The sequence below is a fragment of the Phoxinus phoxinus genome, assembly GCF_949152265.1.
Source record: "Phoxinus phoxinus genome assembly, chromosome: 4".
In the NCBI taxonomy this organism is placed as follows: Eukaryota; Metazoa; Chordata; class Actinopteri; order Cypriniformes; family Leuciscidae; genus Phoxinus; species Phoxinus phoxinus.
This window is the reverse complement of record NC_136879.1, coordinates 7109430-7130610: the sequence shown is the minus strand read 5'-3', so window position 1 is coordinate 7130610 and position 21181 is coordinate 7109430. Positions and strand designations below refer to the sequence as shown.

General features: G+C 39.5%; 2 protein-coding genes across 3 annotated transcripts; both read left to right on the top strand.

Annotated features, from left to right (window-relative positions):
* Nucleotides 1-4355: 4355 nt before the first annotated feature.
* LOC306997442 (uncharacterized protein) lies at nucleotides 4356-6723 on the top strand (the record flags this gene model as incomplete). Its single annotated transcript, XM_079610747.1, has 4 exons — nucleotides 4356-4503; nucleotides 4587-4643; nucleotides 4791-6129; nucleotides 6405-6723. The coding sequence occupies exons 3-4, from the start codon at nucleotides 5822-5824 to the stop codon at nucleotides 6721-6723; spliced, it is 627 nt and encodes a 208-aa protein (XP_079466873.1). The 5' UTR covers nucleotides 4356-4503; nucleotides 4587-4643; nucleotides 4791-5821.
* A 1597-nt stretch (nucleotides 6724-8320) lies between these two features.
* Nucleotides 8321-20856, top strand: LOC306996516 (uncharacterized protein). 2 transcript variants are annotated; one of them, XM_079609078.1, is made up of 7 exons: nucleotides 8321-8748; nucleotides 11645-11917; nucleotides 12164-12224; nucleotides 12328-12381; nucleotides 12464-12526; nucleotides 16140-16163; nucleotides 20433-20856. In XM_079609078.1, exons 2-7 carry the CDS (start codon nucleotides 11849-11851, stop codon nucleotides 20465-20467), a joined length of 306 nt encoding a protein of 101 aa, XP_079465204.1. In that variant the 5' UTR covers nucleotides 8321-8748; nucleotides 11645-11848; the 3' UTR covers nucleotides 20468-20856. The 2 variants fall into 2 exon arrangements, with proteins under 2 accessions (XP_079465204.1, XP_079465205.1); XM_079609079.1 differs by lacking the exon at nucleotides 20433-20856 and adding an exon at nucleotides 16699-16801.
* Nucleotides 20857-21181: the final 325 nt, after the last annotated feature.

The window sequence follows — 21181 nt, the reverse complement described above, 5'->3', positions numbered from 1 at the left end:
TGTCCAGTTCCGGTTGTTTGAAGTCAGAGTGGAGAGGAGGAGAGACTGGTTGACACTTCAGGTCAGTGGCGTCGTCGTCGTGTCCTGGCGCTGGTCCTTCATCAGATCTGGATACGGCCTGGTTCCAGTGGACAGCGGTAAACCTCGGGATAGACAGAGAGACTAATATTAGCGTAGACGCCGTCCTTCTTATGATGTACCAAGTACATCAGGATTACGGGAAGTGTTCCCGGTCCCGGCTGTTCTAAACTATGCAGCCTAATTATAAGTCTATAATGTGTATGCTAGGCTGAAGAGATGTGTTTTTAGTCTAGATTTGAACTGACAGAGTGTGTCTGCTTCCCGGACAATGGTAGGAAGACTGTTCCAAAGTTTTGGTGCTAAATAGGAAAAGGATCTACCGCCAGCAGTCGATTTTGATATTCTAGGTATTATTAACTGACCGGAATTTTGAGATCGCAGTAGACGTGAAGGACTATAATGCGTTAAGAGCTCGCTCAAGTACTGCGGAGCTAAACCATTTAGTGCTTTGTAAGTGATCAGCAATATTTTAAAATTTATCCGATGTTTAATAGGCAGCCAATGCAGTGTTGACAGAACAGGGCTAATATGGTCATACTTCCTGGTTCTAGTAAGAACTCGAGCTGCTGCGTTTTGAACTAGCTGTAGTTTGTTTATTAAGCGTGCAGGGCAACCACCCAGTAGAGCATTACAATAATCTAGCCTTGAGGTCATAAACGCATGAACTAATTGTTCTGCATTATTCATTGAGAGCATATGACGTAATTTAGATATATTTTTAAGATGGAAGAAAGCGGTTTTACAGATACTAGACACATGACTTTCAAATGAAAGATTGGTATCAAAGAGCACACCCAGGTTCCTAACCGACGACGAAGACTTAACAGAGCAGCCATTAAGTGTTAGACAGTACTCTAGGTTATTACGTGTGGAAGTTTTTTGTCCAATAATTAGAATCTCTGTTTTTTCTGAATTTAGTAGTAGGAAATTACTAGTCATCCAATTTTTTATATCAGCTATGCATTCCGTTAATTTTGTGAATTCGTAGGTTTCGTTAGGTTTTGAAGAAATATACAGCTGAGTATCGTCGGCATAACAGTGAAAGCTAATTCCATGTTTCCTAATGATATCTCCTAATGGTAGCATATACAGAGTGAACAGCAGCGGTCCTAGTACTGAGCCTTGTGGTACGCCATACTGAACTTGTGATTGATAAGACATCTCTTCATTTACTGCTACAAACTGATAACGGTCAGATAAGTATGATTTAAACCATGCTAGTGCAATTCCACTAATGCCAACATAATGTTCGAGTCTATTTAAAAGGATGTTGTGGTCAATGGTGTCAAATGCAGCACTAAGATCCAGTAATACTAATAGAGAGATACAACCACGATCGGATGATAAGAGCAAATCATTTGTGACTCTAACGAGAGCGGTCTCGGTACTATGGTACGGTCTAAATCCGGACTGAAAATCCTCGCAGATATCATTTCTTTCAAGAAAAGAACACAGTTGTGAGGATACTGCTTTTTCTAATATTTTTGACAGAAATGGCAGATTAGAGATCGGCCTGTAATTGACTAGCTTTGTAGGATCAAGTTGCTGTTTTTTAACAAGCGGTTTAATCATAGCTAGCTTAAAGGTTTTTGGTACGTATCCTAGAGACAAAGATGAATTAATGATATTAAGAAGAGGATCTATGACATCTGGAAGCATCTCTTTCAGCAGCTTAGTCGGTATAGGGTCTAACATGCACGTTGTCGATTTAGATGATTTGACGAGTTTGCAAAATTCTTCCTCTCCTATAGCAATGAATGAATCAAATTTTCCCTCAGGGAGACTACAATGCGCTTCCTGATGCGATACTGTATTAGACGGTTGCATAGTTATAATTTTGTCCCTGATATTATCGATCTTATAAGTGAAGAAGTTCATAAAGTCATTACTGCTGTGTTGCATGGAAACTTCTGGGCTTGAAGCTTTCTTTTTCGTTAGTTTAGCCACTGTTTCAAATAAATACCTAGGATTATGTTTATTATCTTCTAATAGGGTTGAAAAATAAGCAGATCTAGCAGCTTTTAAAGCCTCTCTGTAAGCAATTGAGCTCTCCTTCCATGAAATCCTAAACACCTCTAGTTTTGTTTTCTTCCAGTTGCGCTCCATTTTTCTGGCTGCTCTCTTAAGGGCCTGAGTGTGCTCGTTGTGCCACGGCGTTGGACTATGTTCTTTAATCTTCTTTAAGCGCAGCGGAGCAACTGTGTCTAAAGTGCTGGAAAAGAGAGAGTTAAAAGTTTCTGTTGCAATATCAAGTTCTTCTAAGCTATCCGGGATGCTGAGATGATGAAACTGATTAGGAAGGTTATTGATAAAGCAATCTTTAGTGGCAGAAGTGATCGGTCTAACATATTTATAACACGGAGTCGGCTTTGCAGCCTTGGCTAAATGTAATTTACACGAGACTAGATAGTGATCTGAGATGTCATCGCTCTGCTGCAGTATTTCAACGGCATCAACATCTATTCCATGTGATAGTATTAGATCTAGAGTATGATTACGACAATGAGTCGGTCCTGACACGTGTTGTCTAACTCCAATTGAGTTTATAATGTCTTTAAATGCCAATCCCAATGCATCTTTTTCATTATCTATGTGTATATTAAAGTCACCAACAATTAGTACTTTATCTGCAGCCAATACTAATTCTGATAGAAAGTCCGCAAATTCTTTGATAAAGTCTGTATGGTGCCCTGGTGGCCTGTATACAGTAGCCAGCAGAATTTTCAAACGTGATTTATCGTTTACACTATATATTTTTACATTAAGCACCAACACTTCAAAAGAATTATATTTACAACTAGATTTCTTAGTGGTTTTGAAAATATTACTATAAATTACAGCAACACCTCCTCCTTTGCGTTTCAGACGAGGTTCATGTTTATAACCGTAATCTTGTGGGGTTGACTCATTTAAAGCAATGTAATCGTTTGGTTTTAGCCAGGTTTCTGTTAAACACAGCACATCTAGGTTATAATCTGTAATCATATCATTAACTATTAGCGATTTTGAAGTAAGAGATCGAATATTCAGCAACCCAAGCTTTATCATTTGCTCATTTGTATTATATCTGTTTTTTATTTGTTGAAGATCAATTAAATTTTTAACCTTAGATGGGTTTGAACGTATTTTGGATTTCCAAGTTCGGGGAACAGACACAGTCTCTATATGATGATATCTCGGTGAAAGAGGCTCTATGTGATGGGATTTATCTGACCTTGGTGACGTGAGGCCGCTAGCAGACGGTCGGTTAAGCCAGTCTGTCTGCTTCCTGACCTGAGGCCCAGATTGTCATGTTTTAGCTCTAAGACTATGAGCCAAATTACTAGAGAGAAGAGCAGCACCATCCCAGGAGGGATGAATACCATCTCTTTTCAACAGGTCAGGTTTGCCCCAAAAACTTTTCCAATTGTCTATGAATTCTATATTATTCTGCGGACACCACCCAGACAGCCAGCCATTGAGTGAACACAATCTACTAACTATCTCATCACTCCGGCGAACAGGAAGGGGGCCAGAGCAAATTACAGTGCTTGACATCGTACTTGCAAGTTCACACACCTCTTTAATATTAATTTTGGTGATCTCCGACTGGCGAAGTCGAACATCATTAGTGCCGACGTGAATAATAATCTTAGAGAATTTACGTTTAGCATTAGCCAGCACTTTCAAATTTGCTTTGATGTCAGGCGCTCTGGCTCCCGGCAAACATGTGACTATGGTGGCTGGTGTCTCTATTTTCACGTTCCGTGTAATAGAATCGCCAATAACTAGGGCACAATCAGAATAATTCTCAGTGGGTGTTTCACTGAGCGGGGCAAATCGATTTGTTATCGGAACGGAAAAGGGGTTTTTTGATCCGCGACTAGAGCGATCTCTCACTGTCACCCATCTGCCCTGCTGCACGGGCTCTACTTCAGCCGGAACCGACTCATGTAAAGAGTTCACTAGGCTAGGCGCATCCAAAATAGTATCTAAAGCTCTAGCACTCTTCTTACTATTCTCGATTAAAGTTTGGATGCGTGTCTCTAGTTCTGAAATCTTCTCCGTCAGCCTGACTGTCTCCTTGCATTTATCACATATAAATCCTATATTGCCGACAGAGAAGGCTATGGTAAACATGTGACATGAAGTGCAGGTGACAATAACAGGAGAAGACATTACTCACCGTGTTTGTTGACTGATTCTTACTCACCTGGGCTTTTGTGAACTCAAAGGCGCGGGCGCGCGAGAGAAAAATAAATAACTGAGCGCACGGGTGGTGCGTTAAAAGGCTTTAGTGGTTATGGATAATGGCCATTTAATTCATTAGTTTTTTGCCATAAGAAAAGCTTGAGGAGCATTGCTGCTTCAATCACTTGCCTTCTAATGGCAAAAAGTGTATGTCCTTGAGCAATACAAACCAAAAGCTTAACTGCTCTTATTGTGAGTGGGTGAATGACAGGCATTCTGTGTAAAGCACTCGTTTTAAAAACTTTTATGATGATTTTTCTTATTTATTTTGCTAGTTCCAGCAGAGAACTTTTCTGAGGACCTTTTTGCAACACCACCTACCGCAAACCCTTGTAAGTAGACAATTATAACATTTATCACACATTTACATGTCTAGTAAATTGATTTAAAGTTTAAACTTGCTTGCATATTATTCAAAGTGTAACCTTGTGTACATAGTGTAGTAGTGAAAACAATTATTTTATGAACTCTTTCATTAGGTACTCTGATGAGTCCATTGGATGACCCCGAAATGTCTACACAACCGAGTAGGATATATAATATAGACCTAACTGTAAATTCAGTTTATTATATGATGTTGTGCTGTATTAACAGGGCTCAGTTAACTTTGTATGCTGTACTCAGCTGCCTTATACTCATTTCTCAATTCATCAAATATGAAATGTAAATTATATTTTAAAACAAGCATTGACCATTCACCAATGACTTCAGACTGTTTCTTGCAATAAACCCAAGAAGTACATGTACTGAAAATAAATTATTAGAAATATTGGAGATATTTTACACTATTAGATGAATGGAGAAATTAATGGAAGGCGACAGAGCACTGTATATGAATAATGGCGCCACCAGAAGGTGGCCATGGCCTGGCCGACTCCTGGCCACCCCACTGGCTAGAATAAATTTTAGTATCATCAGTTATGCATTTCATCCCTAATGCACAGCCAGGCAGGCAAGCCGTTCTAGACCTTCGATCGCACACAGTAGCCCGCCCCTCCGTCCATGCCGCTGTTGCGCGCTCAGACAGCAACAGCTCAGCGCGTGCCCGTCGGTCAACAATTTACAAAAAAGTTAAGAAAGAAGATGAAGAAGACTTCCGGTAAGTAAATAAGTCAAAATTATTCTTTAGTAAAAGAAGACGGGGAATTATGTGTCGTGACGTGTTTTTTAAGTGCCAAATGGTTACAGTATACTGTTACAGCAGCTTTTTGATGTGTCTTTGACACGTTTTGACAAGACTTAAATTATTTGTTAGTCAATTTTCAGACAATGAAGAGAAAGCCCACAGACAATTCTTCTTATTTTAAGAAAAAAAGTACAGAAGGACGAGTGAAAGAGATGGCAGGGGAGCAACAGAGGCTTACGGTACGTTCACATGGGGCGTCAGCGTCAACGCTTGACGGAAGGCGTGGCTGAAGTTTGGCACTGACGCCATGGTCATAGCAGCGTCAGCCAATGAAATTAGACAGGAAGTTCAGGAACTCAACAACAAGCTTCATTGTCATTCAACATGGACGCCAATTTTGTTGCATTAGCGATAGCTTGTGTGGTTACTGTGAACGCTCAACGCAAGTTGAAACGACGTGGTACTCGGCGCTTCTGGGTACATTCTATTCTCAGAGGGCGAAAACAACGGGGAGAGTATCACGGACTTGTCCGGGAGCTGCGTCTGGATGGGGTACTGTTTGAGCGGTACTTCAGGATGTCCCCGGACACCTTCGACGAGTTGCTGGGCAGGGTGGGACCACTGATCACAAGAGCTGATTCCGTGATGTGGAAGGCAATTGTACCTGCCCAGCGACTCGCTACCTGTCTTCGGTAAGAATAATTTTATATTACTGAGTATTCTTTATATACACACACATACATGTAGAAACCAAGCTCATGGTCGTTGGTAAATAAATAAAATTGAATATCTCAAAGTCTGATTGTCTGCGTAGTAAAAGGTAGTAAAAGGTATGTGTATGTGTATGTATGTGTGTGTGTATGTATATATATATATATATATATGTATATATATATATATATATATATATATATATATATATATATATATTGCAGTGTCTTTACTGTATAATGCTTTTTCCCCCCAGGTACTTGGCAACTGGAGACTCATTTAGAACGATCGCCTTCAGTTACCGAGTGGGCCATTCTACTGTCGCAGGCATTGTGCAGGATGTGGCCAGTGCAATCTGGGAGATTCTGGTGGAGGACACCATGCCAGTTCCAAAAAAGGAGGACTGGAGGGCAATAGCTGACCAGTTCTATGCACGTTGGAACTTTCCCAATTGTCTCGGAGCAATTGATGGGAAACATGTCCTCTTGCAAGCACCAGCGAATTCAGGGTCCTTGTTCTTTAACTATAAGTCAAGCTATTCGCTGGTGCTCCTGGCTTTTGTGGATGCCAACTAACTGTTTTTTGTGAGAGAAAACACCACAAGCATGAGTTCATTTTAATTGGTTTATTTATGCAAGTAGAAATGTGTGTGAATGTGTGAAAAAAATAATTTTTAATTATTATTATTATTTATTGTATTTATTTATTTTATTTATTTATTTTTATTACAGGACGACGTCAGCAGCCTCCAGTTCTGCCTGGTACACAAGTTGGTGGATCTCAAAACGCAGCCTTGCTCTTCTCGTCAGAGGAAGTCTGCGAATGGATGGTAAGAGGCTTTTTAAAAAAAATTCATCTTCATCCTCTGGAGATGTTTGAGGCAGTGGGGGACGTGGCAGTGAAGCCATCTGTGTCAGGGGCTCGATTGCTGATAGCATTTCCCTTTCAAAAGCGGACATTTCAATGTCCCTTTCTTTTCCTTCCCTTGACTGCAACCCTGGTTTCCTCCTGCTCCGTCTGCCTTGCTGCCTCTGTCTGTCTGCCTCTGTCTGCCTGACTGTCTTCCTCATTCCCTGTCTCATCTCTGCCTGCAGGTGCTTGCTGGGAATTGCTCTGACTGCTTCCCTCGGCCTGGCTGTCCTCTGGATCTGCATTGAGGGATTCTTGGACAGAAGATGAGCTGGGTAAAAAGGATGGAGGCCTCTGGACATTACTAGATGTCTCCCTATCAGTGATAAATGGAGTGAGAAACCCCATCACCGCCATAAATCGCCATGGCTGTGTGACAGAGGACCCTGCTCCACTCCTTCTCATCTCCCTTTCTTTGTTTTTTTATTTTCTGAACCTGTCTCTCAAAGACTTCCACCTGGTCTTGCATATGTCCTCTGAGATGCAAAAAAGAGAAATAAACAGTTCCTTCATATACACGTGTTTGTCAATTATTTATAAAATGTGTAGTTATGAAATAAATATGAATATTGGGTAAAATAACAGTTTACTAACGTTAATAATATAAAAATCCTGTATATATTTGTATATAATAATTATATATAATAAATAGTAAAAAATCACCCACCACTCTGATCATGTATATATTCTTTAATATATAATAATTAAACCTAAATTTCTGATGGGCCACTATTCTTGGCGGTACATTATATGTATGCTAGTTGTATGCTAGTTGTCACAGGTCCAATACACACCAGATTCACCAACGGCCTCTGCCACCTCCTTCCACGCCTGGTCTCTCCGGTATGAATCCCGGTAAATAAAAAGTGATTGGTCATAAAGGACCGGGTGATTCCCCACCGCAATAATTAATTTCTCCTCCATTTTAAAATTTATCCTCAGTTTGCTGCTCTTGAACAGGATGAACGTGATGAACGTGATTGGCTGCCGCCTGGCTACTGTATTTGCATAGAGCGATCCTGATTGGCTGACGCTTCCGTCTGCGGTGATTCACTGGCGTTGCTCGCGGCAGAAGTTGAAAAATTCTCAGCAACGCCAGTGAAGCGCCGCCGACAGATCCACAATTCATTTGACGCCCCGTGTGAACGTACCGTTAGTATTAGTGAGGAGGAGGAGGATGGAGGAGAGGAACAGACAGAGCAGCATGACAAGGATACACAGCCAGCATTAGTGACAGAACACAATGACGTGGAGTGTGGCAGGACACAGAAAAAGCAGGTGTTAGACGTGTTCCTGGACCAACAGGTGAAGTTACGATCACGTGGCCCTAATAATGAAATTGATGGCTAGCCTAGATAGTAACATCATCTGGAGAAATTTATGTTTTGTTTAGTGTGTTTCCATTAAATTACAAATCATGACATAAGCACTTAAAGCTTTTTGATTCATGTTTATTAGTAGTTGAGTTTTATTAGTCTGAATAGAAATGCCTATAGGCCATTATTGCAGCTATGATTGATAATTACGAGAGGGGCTTATTATTATTATTTTAATATCAGAATAACTGATTTTGCCTCTTGTTTCATTATAGATATCTCCCAGTCAAGAGCAGAGCAGCCCAAGCAGCCACATCTGAAAATCTTCCCTCGTACCTATCAAGGGGACAGAAGACGATGCTTCTCTAAAGACTGGTACAACACACATAAATGGCTGGAATACTCTCAGAGCAAAGATGTGATTGTTTCTATCCTTGCTTTTATTTGTATCTGCCAGTATCTGCTTTTCCCCAGTAACTGTTTTGTTTGCAATAAATGTACACCTTATGCCAAATATAATTGCAAATTAAAACAGAATTGTTGTGCAACTCAAAATGTTAACTGTACTGTTATTAGTCTATGCACATTATATCATTAGTAACATTAAATATAACACAATAAACCAAAGTATATCAGTAGGAGTTTCCTTAACCCTCTGGGGACTAAGCCCTTTTTGGTCCGTTTTCTCTATTTTTACATTTGGGCTTATAAACCATATGTAATGGAGATGGAACACCATGTGTTTGGTATCTATGGATTCAGAAGACCCTAAGCTAACATACGCATGCATGTAATGTGTTTATAAAGGAAGTATGTGTGAAAAATGTACAATAATCGAGAGAATTTCAAAACTGAAAATTAGATTTTTGTCATTTATTACTGAAAATCACACCTCACACAACAATAGTGAACAGTTTTTGAACCAAAAAAATATTTGTCAAACCCTTTGCTTGACAGCCATTTGTAATTGTTCCATCAAATGTGTTAAGAACAATGAAATAAGGAACTTTTTTTACAAACAGTCCCAGGCGTGAAAAAGCTACTGCTTCGAATTAAATGAGAACTGCTTGCTCTGAAGAACAGACACACTCACAACCTGGCAGATTTACTTTCCACTAACTGTTCCAGAGCTTGTTCTGCCGTAAATCTTACTGCTAGCCATCATAAAAGTGCTAAAACAATACAATAATAATGCTATTTAAGTTATTCTGTCTCTCTCTTATATAGATCTCTGTGCGCTCTGTAATACTCTATTCCGTTCGCTATCTGTCTCATTCTCCGTCCACATGACGCTGTTTGTTTGTACATGTTGAAGGCTACAGAGTCCTCTGATTGGCTAGAATACATCATGGTAACCTTCCTCTGATTGGGTAAAAAAAAAATCCTCCCAGCGGCAATTTTTCCATTGGTGGAATTTGCCTAACAACATCGATTTTCATTGGCCTTTTTATGCAGTGGTATTGCGCAACAGCGAAGCGCGTGAATAATACAAATGGGATATCATAGTTTTCAGCGGAATCTGAGGAAGACGGCAAAAAAGACCGCACATCTCTATCATTAATAGTTTTGAAGATAATTGCACATTTGTAAAAGTATGCCATTTTGGGCGGTACCGCCCAATTCGTCTCCAGAGGGTTAAAGGTCCCATGACATGGGGTTATTATATTATTTTATAATGTTTCCTGAGTTGCCCTTATAATGTTAGTATGTTTTTTAGATAAAAAATTGTCATAATTTAGAAACAAAAGGGATTTTTCCTAGCCCAGTTTTAGCCTCTGATTTGAACGCTCTGTTTGAAGGGGCGTGTCTGTGTGAGACTTCAGTGTAACCGGCCACTGCTGTGATTGGCTGACATGCTTGCATATGAAATAGCTACTTATTACATGTGAAACTCTCTCGAATACTTTTACTACAGTTATTATACGTTTTTACTATTACAGCTATCGAGATTAACAAATCGTCAGAAGTTTTTAAAGTATTTAGATCTATTCCCATCACATCAAATGTTGCCGTGATGAGCATTGCGCAAGCACATGAGTGTTGTTGATCGCGATAATGAAGATCTTATCATTGCAACGCAGTTTCTGCACTCTCACTGCTTTCACCAATGCAAACACGATGATGTAGCTAAATACGGAGAGCGATCATGTGCAGTGTAACGTGCGTCATTGATTTCATAACGAGTTTGGCAAGTGCCCAGATAAACTCGATCGCGATGTGTCCATGAGAAAATGAGCTAGGAAGTAGGAACGCGTGCGCGATTCCTACAAAGATTGTTCTTTGATCGCTTTCTGTATATAATTTTATTCACAATTTAAATACGATTATTTTCATGCTACTAAAAGAAACGATGTGAAGTTGATATTAATCACTGGCTTGACTTACTGAGGCATAAACAGCAGTATTGAACGATTTGAGAGAAAGATTACCTTGAACTTGAACAATTACACATCAGAAAGTGTTGCTTGGTAGCTCGATCGATTTATTTTCAGACGTTCGTCGAGGCCAGCTCTGTATTGACCCAAGTTGAGGAAACAGTCGTCGGTGAAATGTATGCCGCAAGACATGCAAAACTTTGGGGAGTTGTGTCGGCGCATTTCCAGAGAAAATGAAATTAATCCACTGGTTCTTCTGGGGCTTGGAGGAAGGAACTAAAAAAAGGCTTCGGTGTTCATTTGTACATCCAATTATTGAGCAATTATTATGCTTCGCTCGCTCAAAAGCCATGATATCTCCCGTGGACAAACTAAAATCGCGCGCACGCGTTCCAACTTCCTAGCTCATTTTCTCATGGACTGGAAATATTCTCTGGGCGGGCAAAGCAGAGAAAGGGGAGGTAACATTTCCTCCGTATGACGTGATAAGGAGGAGATTCAAGATCAGCCCGATTGAGCTTCCACTTTTTCAAAAGCAGAGAAAGATAGCAAAAGCTCGATTTACATCGATTGAAATTTCTAGAAACTTGGGGACCATATACAGGCTAGGGGAACTCATATTATTGTTAAAAAACCTCAAAAAGTGAAAATTTCATGTCATGGGACCTTTAAGTCTTTCTGATAGTTTTCTACAGGCCAGTTTACTACAACGGTAGAATAAAATTCTAAAATTATGGTTTATAGTTTTGGTGTGCCACCCCAAGATTTTAAGTGGCCCCATCTGGCCACCCCTATGAAAAATTTCTGGATGTGCCACTGTATATGAAGTCAAATGTTCTCTGTTAGGAGTACAACGCTATGAGGCCATATATTTGAATAACTTTTTTTTTTTTTAGGTTCTCAACAAACACCACAACTCCTCTCCAATTCTTGAACAAAGTAAAATATTCCAATTTAATAATGATACTTCAATCATTACAAGGAAGTATTGTAGTGTACCAACAAGATAACTCAATAACAGGTCAAGACATCAGACACCTTCAGAGTAGCCCAAAGTTGCATACTGGTATTTCATCCATTGCTGTTTTAAATTTTAATACATGTTGCTTTCCACGACTATAAAGGCACTCCACGGTCTCTGGACTCCACAAGAATTGAAACGCCCAAAAGTAAGATGTGTTTTGATTATTGTTATTTGTTGACTAAAAATCCTGCAGAGATAAATTGCATTCACTTGAGAAATTAACGATTATTCGTTATTTCAGAAAAATAGAGCTCTGTATTTCTGAATTAATGACTTCTCTACTCTTTAATTCACAAAAACAGAGCTGATTTATTTTTTCTTAGGTGAATGCAATACGATTCCAAACGTTACTGATCTTTATGTATTTCTAATCCAAATATGCTTTCATCAGGGACAAAGCAGGCATTCAGTGGTCGTTTTTTTAGAATTACCAATACGCACCTCAACCCCAGGTAATGGAAAAAACAAAACAGATAAGTCAGGACACAGCATAACAGAGTTTGTTTTTTTGTGGTGAAATAGTACACTAGTAATATTTTTTTAATTTCATTACAGCTTCCAGGACTGAGCGCCAATCACCCAGGACTCCTCAAGGCAGAAATTCCCAAGGTTAGTATGGCCATGTTTTGCCAGAGTTGTCAAATACTGATGTAAATATTCCAAATAATAATATATCGATACTTCATTACAGTTACCAGGACTGAGCGCCAATCAGCCAGGACTCCCAGGACTCCTCAAGGCAGAAATCCCCAAGGTTAATATGGACATACTTACGAGCTGAGCTTATGCCTGTTAAGATCAGTCAAGGAGTATCAGTTAAAATAACCTAATTAGGGCCCAAGCCCTGAAAGGGCGCAGAGCCCTATTGTTCTTCTAAGGATTTTTTGTTATTCTTCTTCTTTATAATAATTTTTTTTTCAAGGTTTTTGCCACTTTTGGGGGCCTTAACGTGCTCAAAAACTCTTGAAACTTTGCACACGGGTCAGAACCCGCGGCCATTAGGGACGGACTGAAGCTGGTACCCGGGCGTGGCAGGGGGGCTCGACAGCGCCCCCTGGAACGGGGTCCAAAAACTTGGTCCATAAATCAAACACGCTTGCATGAAATAATATGAAACTCTGTACACTTATAGATCTCATCGGTTCATATATCCTTCATGCTCTGACTTTTTACCCCAGCCCAACAGGAAGTCGGCTATTTGGCGTAGTTTAAAAAACACATGCAATGGAATTTAAAATACTCCTCCTAGACGATTCAACCAATCGCCACGAAACTCGGTGTGCATGAAGTCAAGACATTGAGGATGATAAATTGCCAGGGGATTTTTGATATCTCGAACGGTTTGGCCGTGGCGAGGAAACGAATTTATGGCGAATATTGGAAACATGAAGTGTGTTATAACATCCTCATACATTAATTGATCTTGATGAAACTTCAGCAGTGTGTTCGCTGTAAGAAGCCGATCACATGGATGTGACTATTGTGAGTCAAAGTTATAGCGCCACCAACTGGCAGCAGGAAGTGTGTCACTTTCAAAATGCTTTGAATTCACCCTCTTATTTTTACCCGATTTGCTTCAAACTTCATCTGTATAATGTAAACACACGACAGATGTAGACCTGTGAAAGGATTATTGATATCTTTAATACGGTCGCCATGGCAACGCTTTAAACTTTTATATTCTTTTTGGATGCATTTGAGGCACTTAACATGCTTCAAATTGCATGAAACTCAACATGCATATCACATTTATTGTCTAATAGACATGTGCGAAGTTTCAGAAACGGGCGTGGTAAGGGGCTCAGTAGCGCCACCTTTAGTCAAAAATGGGGTATTAGTTTTACCTACAGTAACCAAACTCGGTACGTATATTCTTCTCTTCGATTCGGACAACTTTCTAATTTACAGTCATTAGCTCCGACCAACAGGAAGTCAGATATTTTGGTTTCAATGTGTACTTTTTGGAGCATTTTCCCTCTGCCCCTCTGTGTGTGTGAGAGTGTGTGAGGAGGGGGGCTAGTTTAGTTTAACCATTTCTCTGCTGTGTGCAAAATCTCTGGCACTTTTGAGGGCCTTAAAGGGTTAGTTCACCCAAAAATGAAAATAATGTCATTAATGACTCACCCTCATGTCGTTCTAAGCCCGTAAGACCTCCGTTCATCTTCGGAACACAGTTTAAGATATTTTAGATTTAGTCCGAGAGCTTTCTGTCCGTCCATTGAAACTGTATATACAGTATACTGTCCATGTCCATAAAGGTAAAAAAAACATCATCAAAGTAGTCCATGTGACATCAGTGGGTTAGTTAGAAGTTTTTGAAGCATCGAAAATACTTTTTGGTCCAAAAATAACACAAAATAAGACTTTATTCAGCATTGTATTCTCTCCCGGGTCTGTTGTCAATCCTTCACAGTTACGCTGATGGCGTAAGACGCTGATGACGTGTTATCTGGTGCGCCCGAGCTTCATTTATAGACTGAGGGAAACGCACGCTGTAAAAGTGTCTCATCCGCGACATGCACATTTACGCACCATTAAAAAAATGATATCCACGCAAACAATGTAGAATAGCTTGAATATAGCGTGCGTCTCCCTCAGACTGTAAACGAAGCTCGGGCGCACCAGATAACACGTCATCAGCGTCATACGTCAGCAGCGTCACTGCGGAGTCCTGAACGCAGATTGACAACAGACCCGGGAGAGAATACAATGCTGAATAAAGTCTTATTTTGTGTTATTTTTGGACCAAAAAGTATTTTCGATGCTTCAAAAACTTCTAACCAACCCACTGATGTCACATGGACTACTTTGATGATGTGTTTTTTACCTTTATGGACATGGACAGTATACTGTATATACAGTTTCAATGGTCGGACAGAAAGCTCTCGGACTAAATCTAAATAATCTTAAACTGTGTTCCGAAGATGAACGGAGGTCTTACGGGCTTAGAACGACATGAGGGTGAGTCATTAATGACATTATTTTCATTTTTGGGTGAACTAACCCTTTAACGTGCTCGAAAACTCTTGAAATTTTGCACACAGGTCAGAACCCGCGGCCATCAGGGCCAGGCTGAAGCTGGTACCCGGGCGTGGCAGGGGGGCTCGACAGCGCCCCCTGGAATGGGATTCGAACACTTGTCCGTATATCAAACACGCTTGCATGAATTAATATGAAACTCGGTACACTTATAGATTTAATCGGGCCGAACAACTTTCCCTGGGTCAAGTTTTACGCCAGCCCAACAGGAAGTCGGCTATTACGGGTTGATTGGAGAACGCTTGCTCTCGCATTTGAAACACTTCTCCTAGAGAATTCATCCGATGACCACGAAACTCGGTCAGCATGAAGTCAAGACATGGAAGATGATAAATTGCCAGGGGATTTTTGATATCTCGAACGGTTTGGCCGTGGCGAGGAAACAAATTTATGATTAAAAAAGGATGCATAAAGTGTGTTATAACTTAGTTATAGTTTTACCTACAGTTACAAAACTCAGCGTGTATATTGATCTTATCAAGCCGAACAACTTTCTAATTTACAGTCATTAGCTCCGACCAACAGAAAGTCAGATATTGTGGTTTGAAAGTGGATTGTGTCTCTCTCTGTCTCTCTGCCATTCTGTGTGTGTGTGTGTGTGTGTGTGTGTGTGTGTGTGTGATATTTTGGTTGGGTGACAGTTGTAGGTTACAGTTTGACAAGAGTTTATAGTTTAACAAAAGCACAATGTTGTGCTTTATTGCGAGTGTACACAAACATAGAGAAACACTGTGAATGATGTCCTGTGTGAACAAAATGACGGAGTATGTTTTTATGTCTCCATTCGATCGAGCCACACACACACACACCACACACACACACAGCATTACAATCTTGACATCGCAGCATGTTCATTATAGCCTTAATAAAATTTAATAATAAAATAGTCAACCTAACATAAAAAAATTACACTGCTCTGTTTAAATAGTCAGTTGTACAGTTCGTACCGTTCACAGTAAGCACCGCTCCACTGTGATGTTTCCAAGCATATATATATATATATATATATATATATATATATATATATATATATATATATATATATATATATATATATAATTAAAGCTGCAAGCAGCGATGGAGGGCCCAAGCCGGTAGCACCGCCACCCAGTGCCTTTAGTGCAACTAAAGGCACCAGGGTGGCGGTGCCACCGGCTTGGGCCCGCAATCGCTGCTTGCAGCTTTAATTAACATATTACTTTTAATGTGTCGAAGTTTGAAAATTTAGGGGGCAGCGTAACTACTTTCTCCCAATTTATTAGGAGAATCATGTTTTTTTTTTTTTTATTGCATATCGATTACATGTGTTTGATTTCCTTTTTTTACAGAAAAGTTCCCAATGACAGACAAAAGTAAGTATCAATGGATTGTTACTAGAATATTTTTCTCAATTTTCCTGAATCACGACCGTGGGAGTAAATAAAGATTCTCTACTTTATCTTTTACCTTCTGGTTCATAGCTGGCCACAGTTCTTCTTTGTTGTCCCCTATAGATGAGGAGGCAGTGATGCTGTTTAAATTAACATAATGCCTTTGTTGCATTTAGGATTACAAAGAAAAGTGTTGACACAGCTTATAGAAATAAAAGAAGAACTGAGAAGAATTGGTAAAAATGTGGAACCAGACACTGTGTTCCACCTGTCTACCTCGGCCTCTGAGGAGGAGTTACAATACGGATATTAGACGTCTTTTAGACGCAAAATTGCTTGCTGGGAGGCTACATTTCTGAATGAGATGAAGAAAAACTCATGTAACGTTAATTATAGAAGTCGTTTGACCTACGTTATAACGAGTCATTAATGTATTATAACTTAATGTATTATAATATGTTTCATATAATAGAACCGAAGCTATAGATTGTGAATTTAAACATTTCTGGTTTACCAGCGGCAGACGTCAGGAGGACTAGCTGAGGTAAGGCTGTTCTAGGCGGGTTACATGAGCGCTGAGCGCCCGGTGATCGCCTGGATCTCACAACTCCGAAACGTCAGATCAATTTTTTTAAATAGCCGCTATCTTTTTAAATTGTGAATTGTGATTGTGAATAAAACTACTATGTAAAGGCCAAACTAATTAAAAGAAAATAGTTGACATCGTTTCTGCTTTTATTTTATTTTATAAACTTGTTAGTTTTATGAAAACACTAAAATGAATAAACACTGGCTCTCAAATTTAACTTAATGGATATATACAGGGATGACAAAAAAACTAAGTTAATCAAAAATGTGCTTTATTACTACATTTGTTTACAAGTAACTTTACGGTCAATGAACAATGGCAAATCCCCAGGCCCAGACGGATACCCAGTCGAGTTCTATAAAAAATTATCAGATCAGTTAGCTCCACTATTACTCAAAATGTTTAACCACTCATTCAACCATCTCCCTAATTTATAAGAAGGGTAAGGACCCACTGAGCTGCGCTTCCTATCGACCAATATCACTCCTCCCGGTAGATGTTAAAATACTCGCAAAAATCTAAGCTCGGCGATTGGAATCTGTCATGCCCAAGATCATCTCAGAGGACCAGACGGGATTTATAGGGGGAAGACACTCATGCTCCAACATAAGAAGGCTTCTCGGCGTCATCCTCTCTCCATCTTCCTCTAATGTCCCAGAGGTAATAATATCTCTTGACGCCGAGAAGGCCTTCGACAGGGTAGAGTGGCCCAATCTCCTCTTTTCCCTGAGACAGTTTGGTTTTAATACTAACTTAATTTCATGGGTCAGATTACTTTACTCCTCTCCCTGCGCCTCAGTGTGCTCAAACAATCAACGTTCTAATCCGTTTCCACTCTATCGGGGATGTTGTGGCAAAAAACAATACTTAACAAACACAGCATCCCAGGCATAAGAAACATCAAGATTGTTTTGTCTTTAAAAGAAAATGTATTTTATTCTTGCAAGAATAGTTCCCATCCATCCTTACAGTCCAGCTGCAGGGCAGAGTGAGACCCAGAGAGGTGTTTTTCTGGTAGTTTTATAATGTTCTTATCAAAGCACCCATCCCAAACACAAAGAACTAAGGAACCCCCATGGTTGCCTTAACCCCTCCCTAGCCCGGGGATCTTCTCACCTCTGTCTCAGTGTCTCACACACACAGCTGTATCAACGTTACAACAGGAAAACTCAAAATACAGAACACATGGCATTCAATTTTATCATTGAGAAAACGAAATAATAAATAAAAGATTAAAATTGCCACTGCAGGGAACACGACAGGGGTGCCCGCTATCCCCACTACTATTTGCGCTAGCGATTGAACCATTATCGGCTGCTCTAAAAATGGAGTAGGGACTTGGGGGGATTGAAAGATGGGGCATAAAACATAGTTTTTCATTATATGCAGATGATCTGCTTCTCTATGTAAGTGACCCTTTGGCAAGCATCCCACGTATCCTGACCTTGTTGAATTCTTTCGGTCGTCTGTCGGGATATAAGCTAAATATCTCTAAAAGCGAATACTTCCCAATTAACCAATTAGCTGTAGCCCTATCGCCATCAACTATACCCTTTAACCCTCTGGGGACCAAGGTGTTTTTGGGGCCCTTGGGATGTTTTGAAATGCCCTGAAATTTGTGCTTTTTTCAGTTATTTATAAACATGTTAATGCCAAAGGTGTAAATGCACTCTATATAGCACAAACAGGGCTACCATAATATGTGAGCAACATGTATGTACATGTTTGTATTTTTAAGAGAATAATGTTTATGCGTGGTTATTGAAAAAAATAAAAATGAAAGTTGCTGATATAAGACCACAAAACGTATACTAAATATGTGTTCCCAAGACTTTTGACTAATGAATGTTGTCGCTTCGAGTTCTGGCTTCAAAATGATGAGAAAAACATCCTGCCTAATCGTTCACTTAAAACAATAAATTGATTTAAACTTTTTAAGACAGTTTTTTTGTCAGAAGAGGTTTATGCGTGGGAGTGGTAATGGCCTATCAATATTAATGAGATTCAGACCCGGGGTGTGACAGATACTCCCCCAATGGCTAATGGCCCATCACGTTACCAAGCTGTCCTTTGCAAAGCACACAGATCTTGCGACCAACTGTGCAAAAAGGAATATTTCGATTTACAGTCACCTGACTTAATAATTATCATAATTATTATAACATTTATTAGGCTACATATTTAGAGACGCTTTTATCCAAAAAAGGAACAAAGCAATTCGTCAAATATCATTCATAATACGGGTTAGACAATAATAATACAGGGCTAAGATTATCACAAATAAACACAAGATTTTGACGCTGTCACGATAAATACGGAAGAACCCAAACGCAAACAGGATGTATAACAAATAGTTTATTTACTAACAAACAGGGAAAACAAAACCCACGAGGGGGGCAAAACGTAGACAGAACACAAAGAGACTAAACTAGACTATTGCTGCGTTCCAAACCGCATACTTCCCTACTATTTAGTATGGGAAAAAGAGTAGGCGAGCGAAAAAGTATGTATGAATCCAAAAGAGTAGGCGAGAATTACCTGGGGGACGTACTAATTATCGCGAGATTCGGACTTAAGTGCGTTCCAATATGCCTACTTTCCTACTATATAGTAGGCGAAAACAGTACGTGAAGGAAGCAGTACGTTCGAAACATCAGTATTCATAAAAGAGTAGGCGAGAAGTTCCCGGATGGCTTACTGCTTCCGGCCCGATTTTTGAGTGCTCAACCGATGGATACTCTGGATACTCTTCTATCCCAGGAGGCCACGCGAGAGGATACGTGATTATAAAATATCACGGAGATCAGCGACGCGGGGGGTTTCAAATGTGAGTAAACACGGTTCCTTGTGTTAAAATTGCATGTGTTAAACTAATAGAGTAAACGTTTTAACTGTTGAATGTGTAAAGCTGTTAGACAGTATAGTATAGTTGTGATTTTGCTGTAAAAACACGTTTTATTATGTATAGCTCTAGCTGACAGGGGAGCTCCGGTAAGGACACGTAAGTTACGTCTCTAACGTGGATTTACATAAACTATAAACATCTTAAAGACGCTTATTTTAAACGTCTATTTACATCTGACAGGAACATCTTTTGTAAGTATTGCAGAAGAGCACATCACAACATGACATATACATCTGAGTGGTATGTGTGCTATTATGTAGAACAAATCTATAAATTAACTAAACATAAGTAAGTTATCTATTTTATTTGTCCATTAGTACGGTTGATAAATTGAGGAACATGTATGTTGTTAAACAACCTCAACATGTTAATGTAGTGTTGAGCTCATAAATCACAGAGGTTATGGGAGTCTTGTCTGGATGTTACAGGGACAGATGAACAGATGTGGGTTTATCCGGTGGAGAGTGGCTCATGAAGCTGAAGTATACTACAGAAATGAATAACAACAACTATTTAAATATTAAGTTGTAGTTTATTTTAATTATTGTAATTTCAAACAGAGCTATTACAGCACTTTTCTGATTCTTGATTTCTGTGCATTTGCTGCACAGCTGTTGTGGTGGAGCAGGGCCTGCAAGGAAAGATGATGGTGGCATTTGTGAAAAAAAGCGTTCTTGTCTGCTAAATAATACTGAAATCAAATGACATTGTGCTGTTAAAATGACTGCTTTTGTGTTATGTTTGTGCATTTTTGTAGGATCTGAATTGTCAGCAGACTGGTGTGAGCACTGAGGATGAGGAGCACAGAGCTGAATCCTGGAGATGGTGCCATGTACGAGACCCTCCATCACTCCACCGGCCCTTACGAGACCCTCCATCACTCCACCGGCCCTTATTGCCTCAGATTGTGAAGCACAACACATCACGCAACAACCTCCTGCACGGCTCACCTCCGGCGGTCCGCTGGTTCATCATAATAAAGCCGCAGAATGGGAACCGTTGTGTTGAGATGGCAGTAGATGTGGTTCAGCGCCTGTAGTCTACATACATGATTGTAGTTTGAATAAAGCTTTGTTTCATGTGTTGACTTGTACCGGTATATGCATTTGTTTATTGTGTGATATGCATTTGTTTATTATTTGTTTATTGTATATATATATATCATGGGTTTGCATACATAATATGAGATTTTATACAGAGGAAAAAGGTTGAATATCTTATATATTTTCTTAAATAATTAATTAAAATACATTTAAAAAAAAGCATTTTTTGTTATTTATAGGTCTGAGGGATGAAACGACAGAAAAAGAGGAAAACAGCAGTAAGGCACTTTTGCTTGTGGATGAAAATGTTTGGATATAAAATAAAGAAATTAACAACATATTCAAGAGATGACAATTTTGGGATTTCGTAATAAAAAATAAATAATATCGTTAAGGATAAAACGGTGGGTCACATAAGTAGGGTTAAATATAAGAACTTAAATCAACCCTAAATGTATTCTCA

Bases quoted from the DNA above. Each gene is read 5' to 3' on its own strand.
- LOC306996516 (XM_079609078.1), top strand. From the start codon at position 11,849: ATGTTGCTTTCCACGACTATAAAGGCACTCCACGGTCTCTGGACTCCA. The intron at 12,225-12,327 runs GTAATGGAAAAA...ATTTCATTACAG, and splicing joins AATACGCACCTCAACCCCAG to CTTCCAGGACTGAGCGCCAA. The intron at 12,527-16,139 runs GTTAATATGGAC...CTTTTTTTACAG, and splicing joins TCAAGGCAGAAATCCCCAAG to AAAAGTTCCCAATGACAGAC.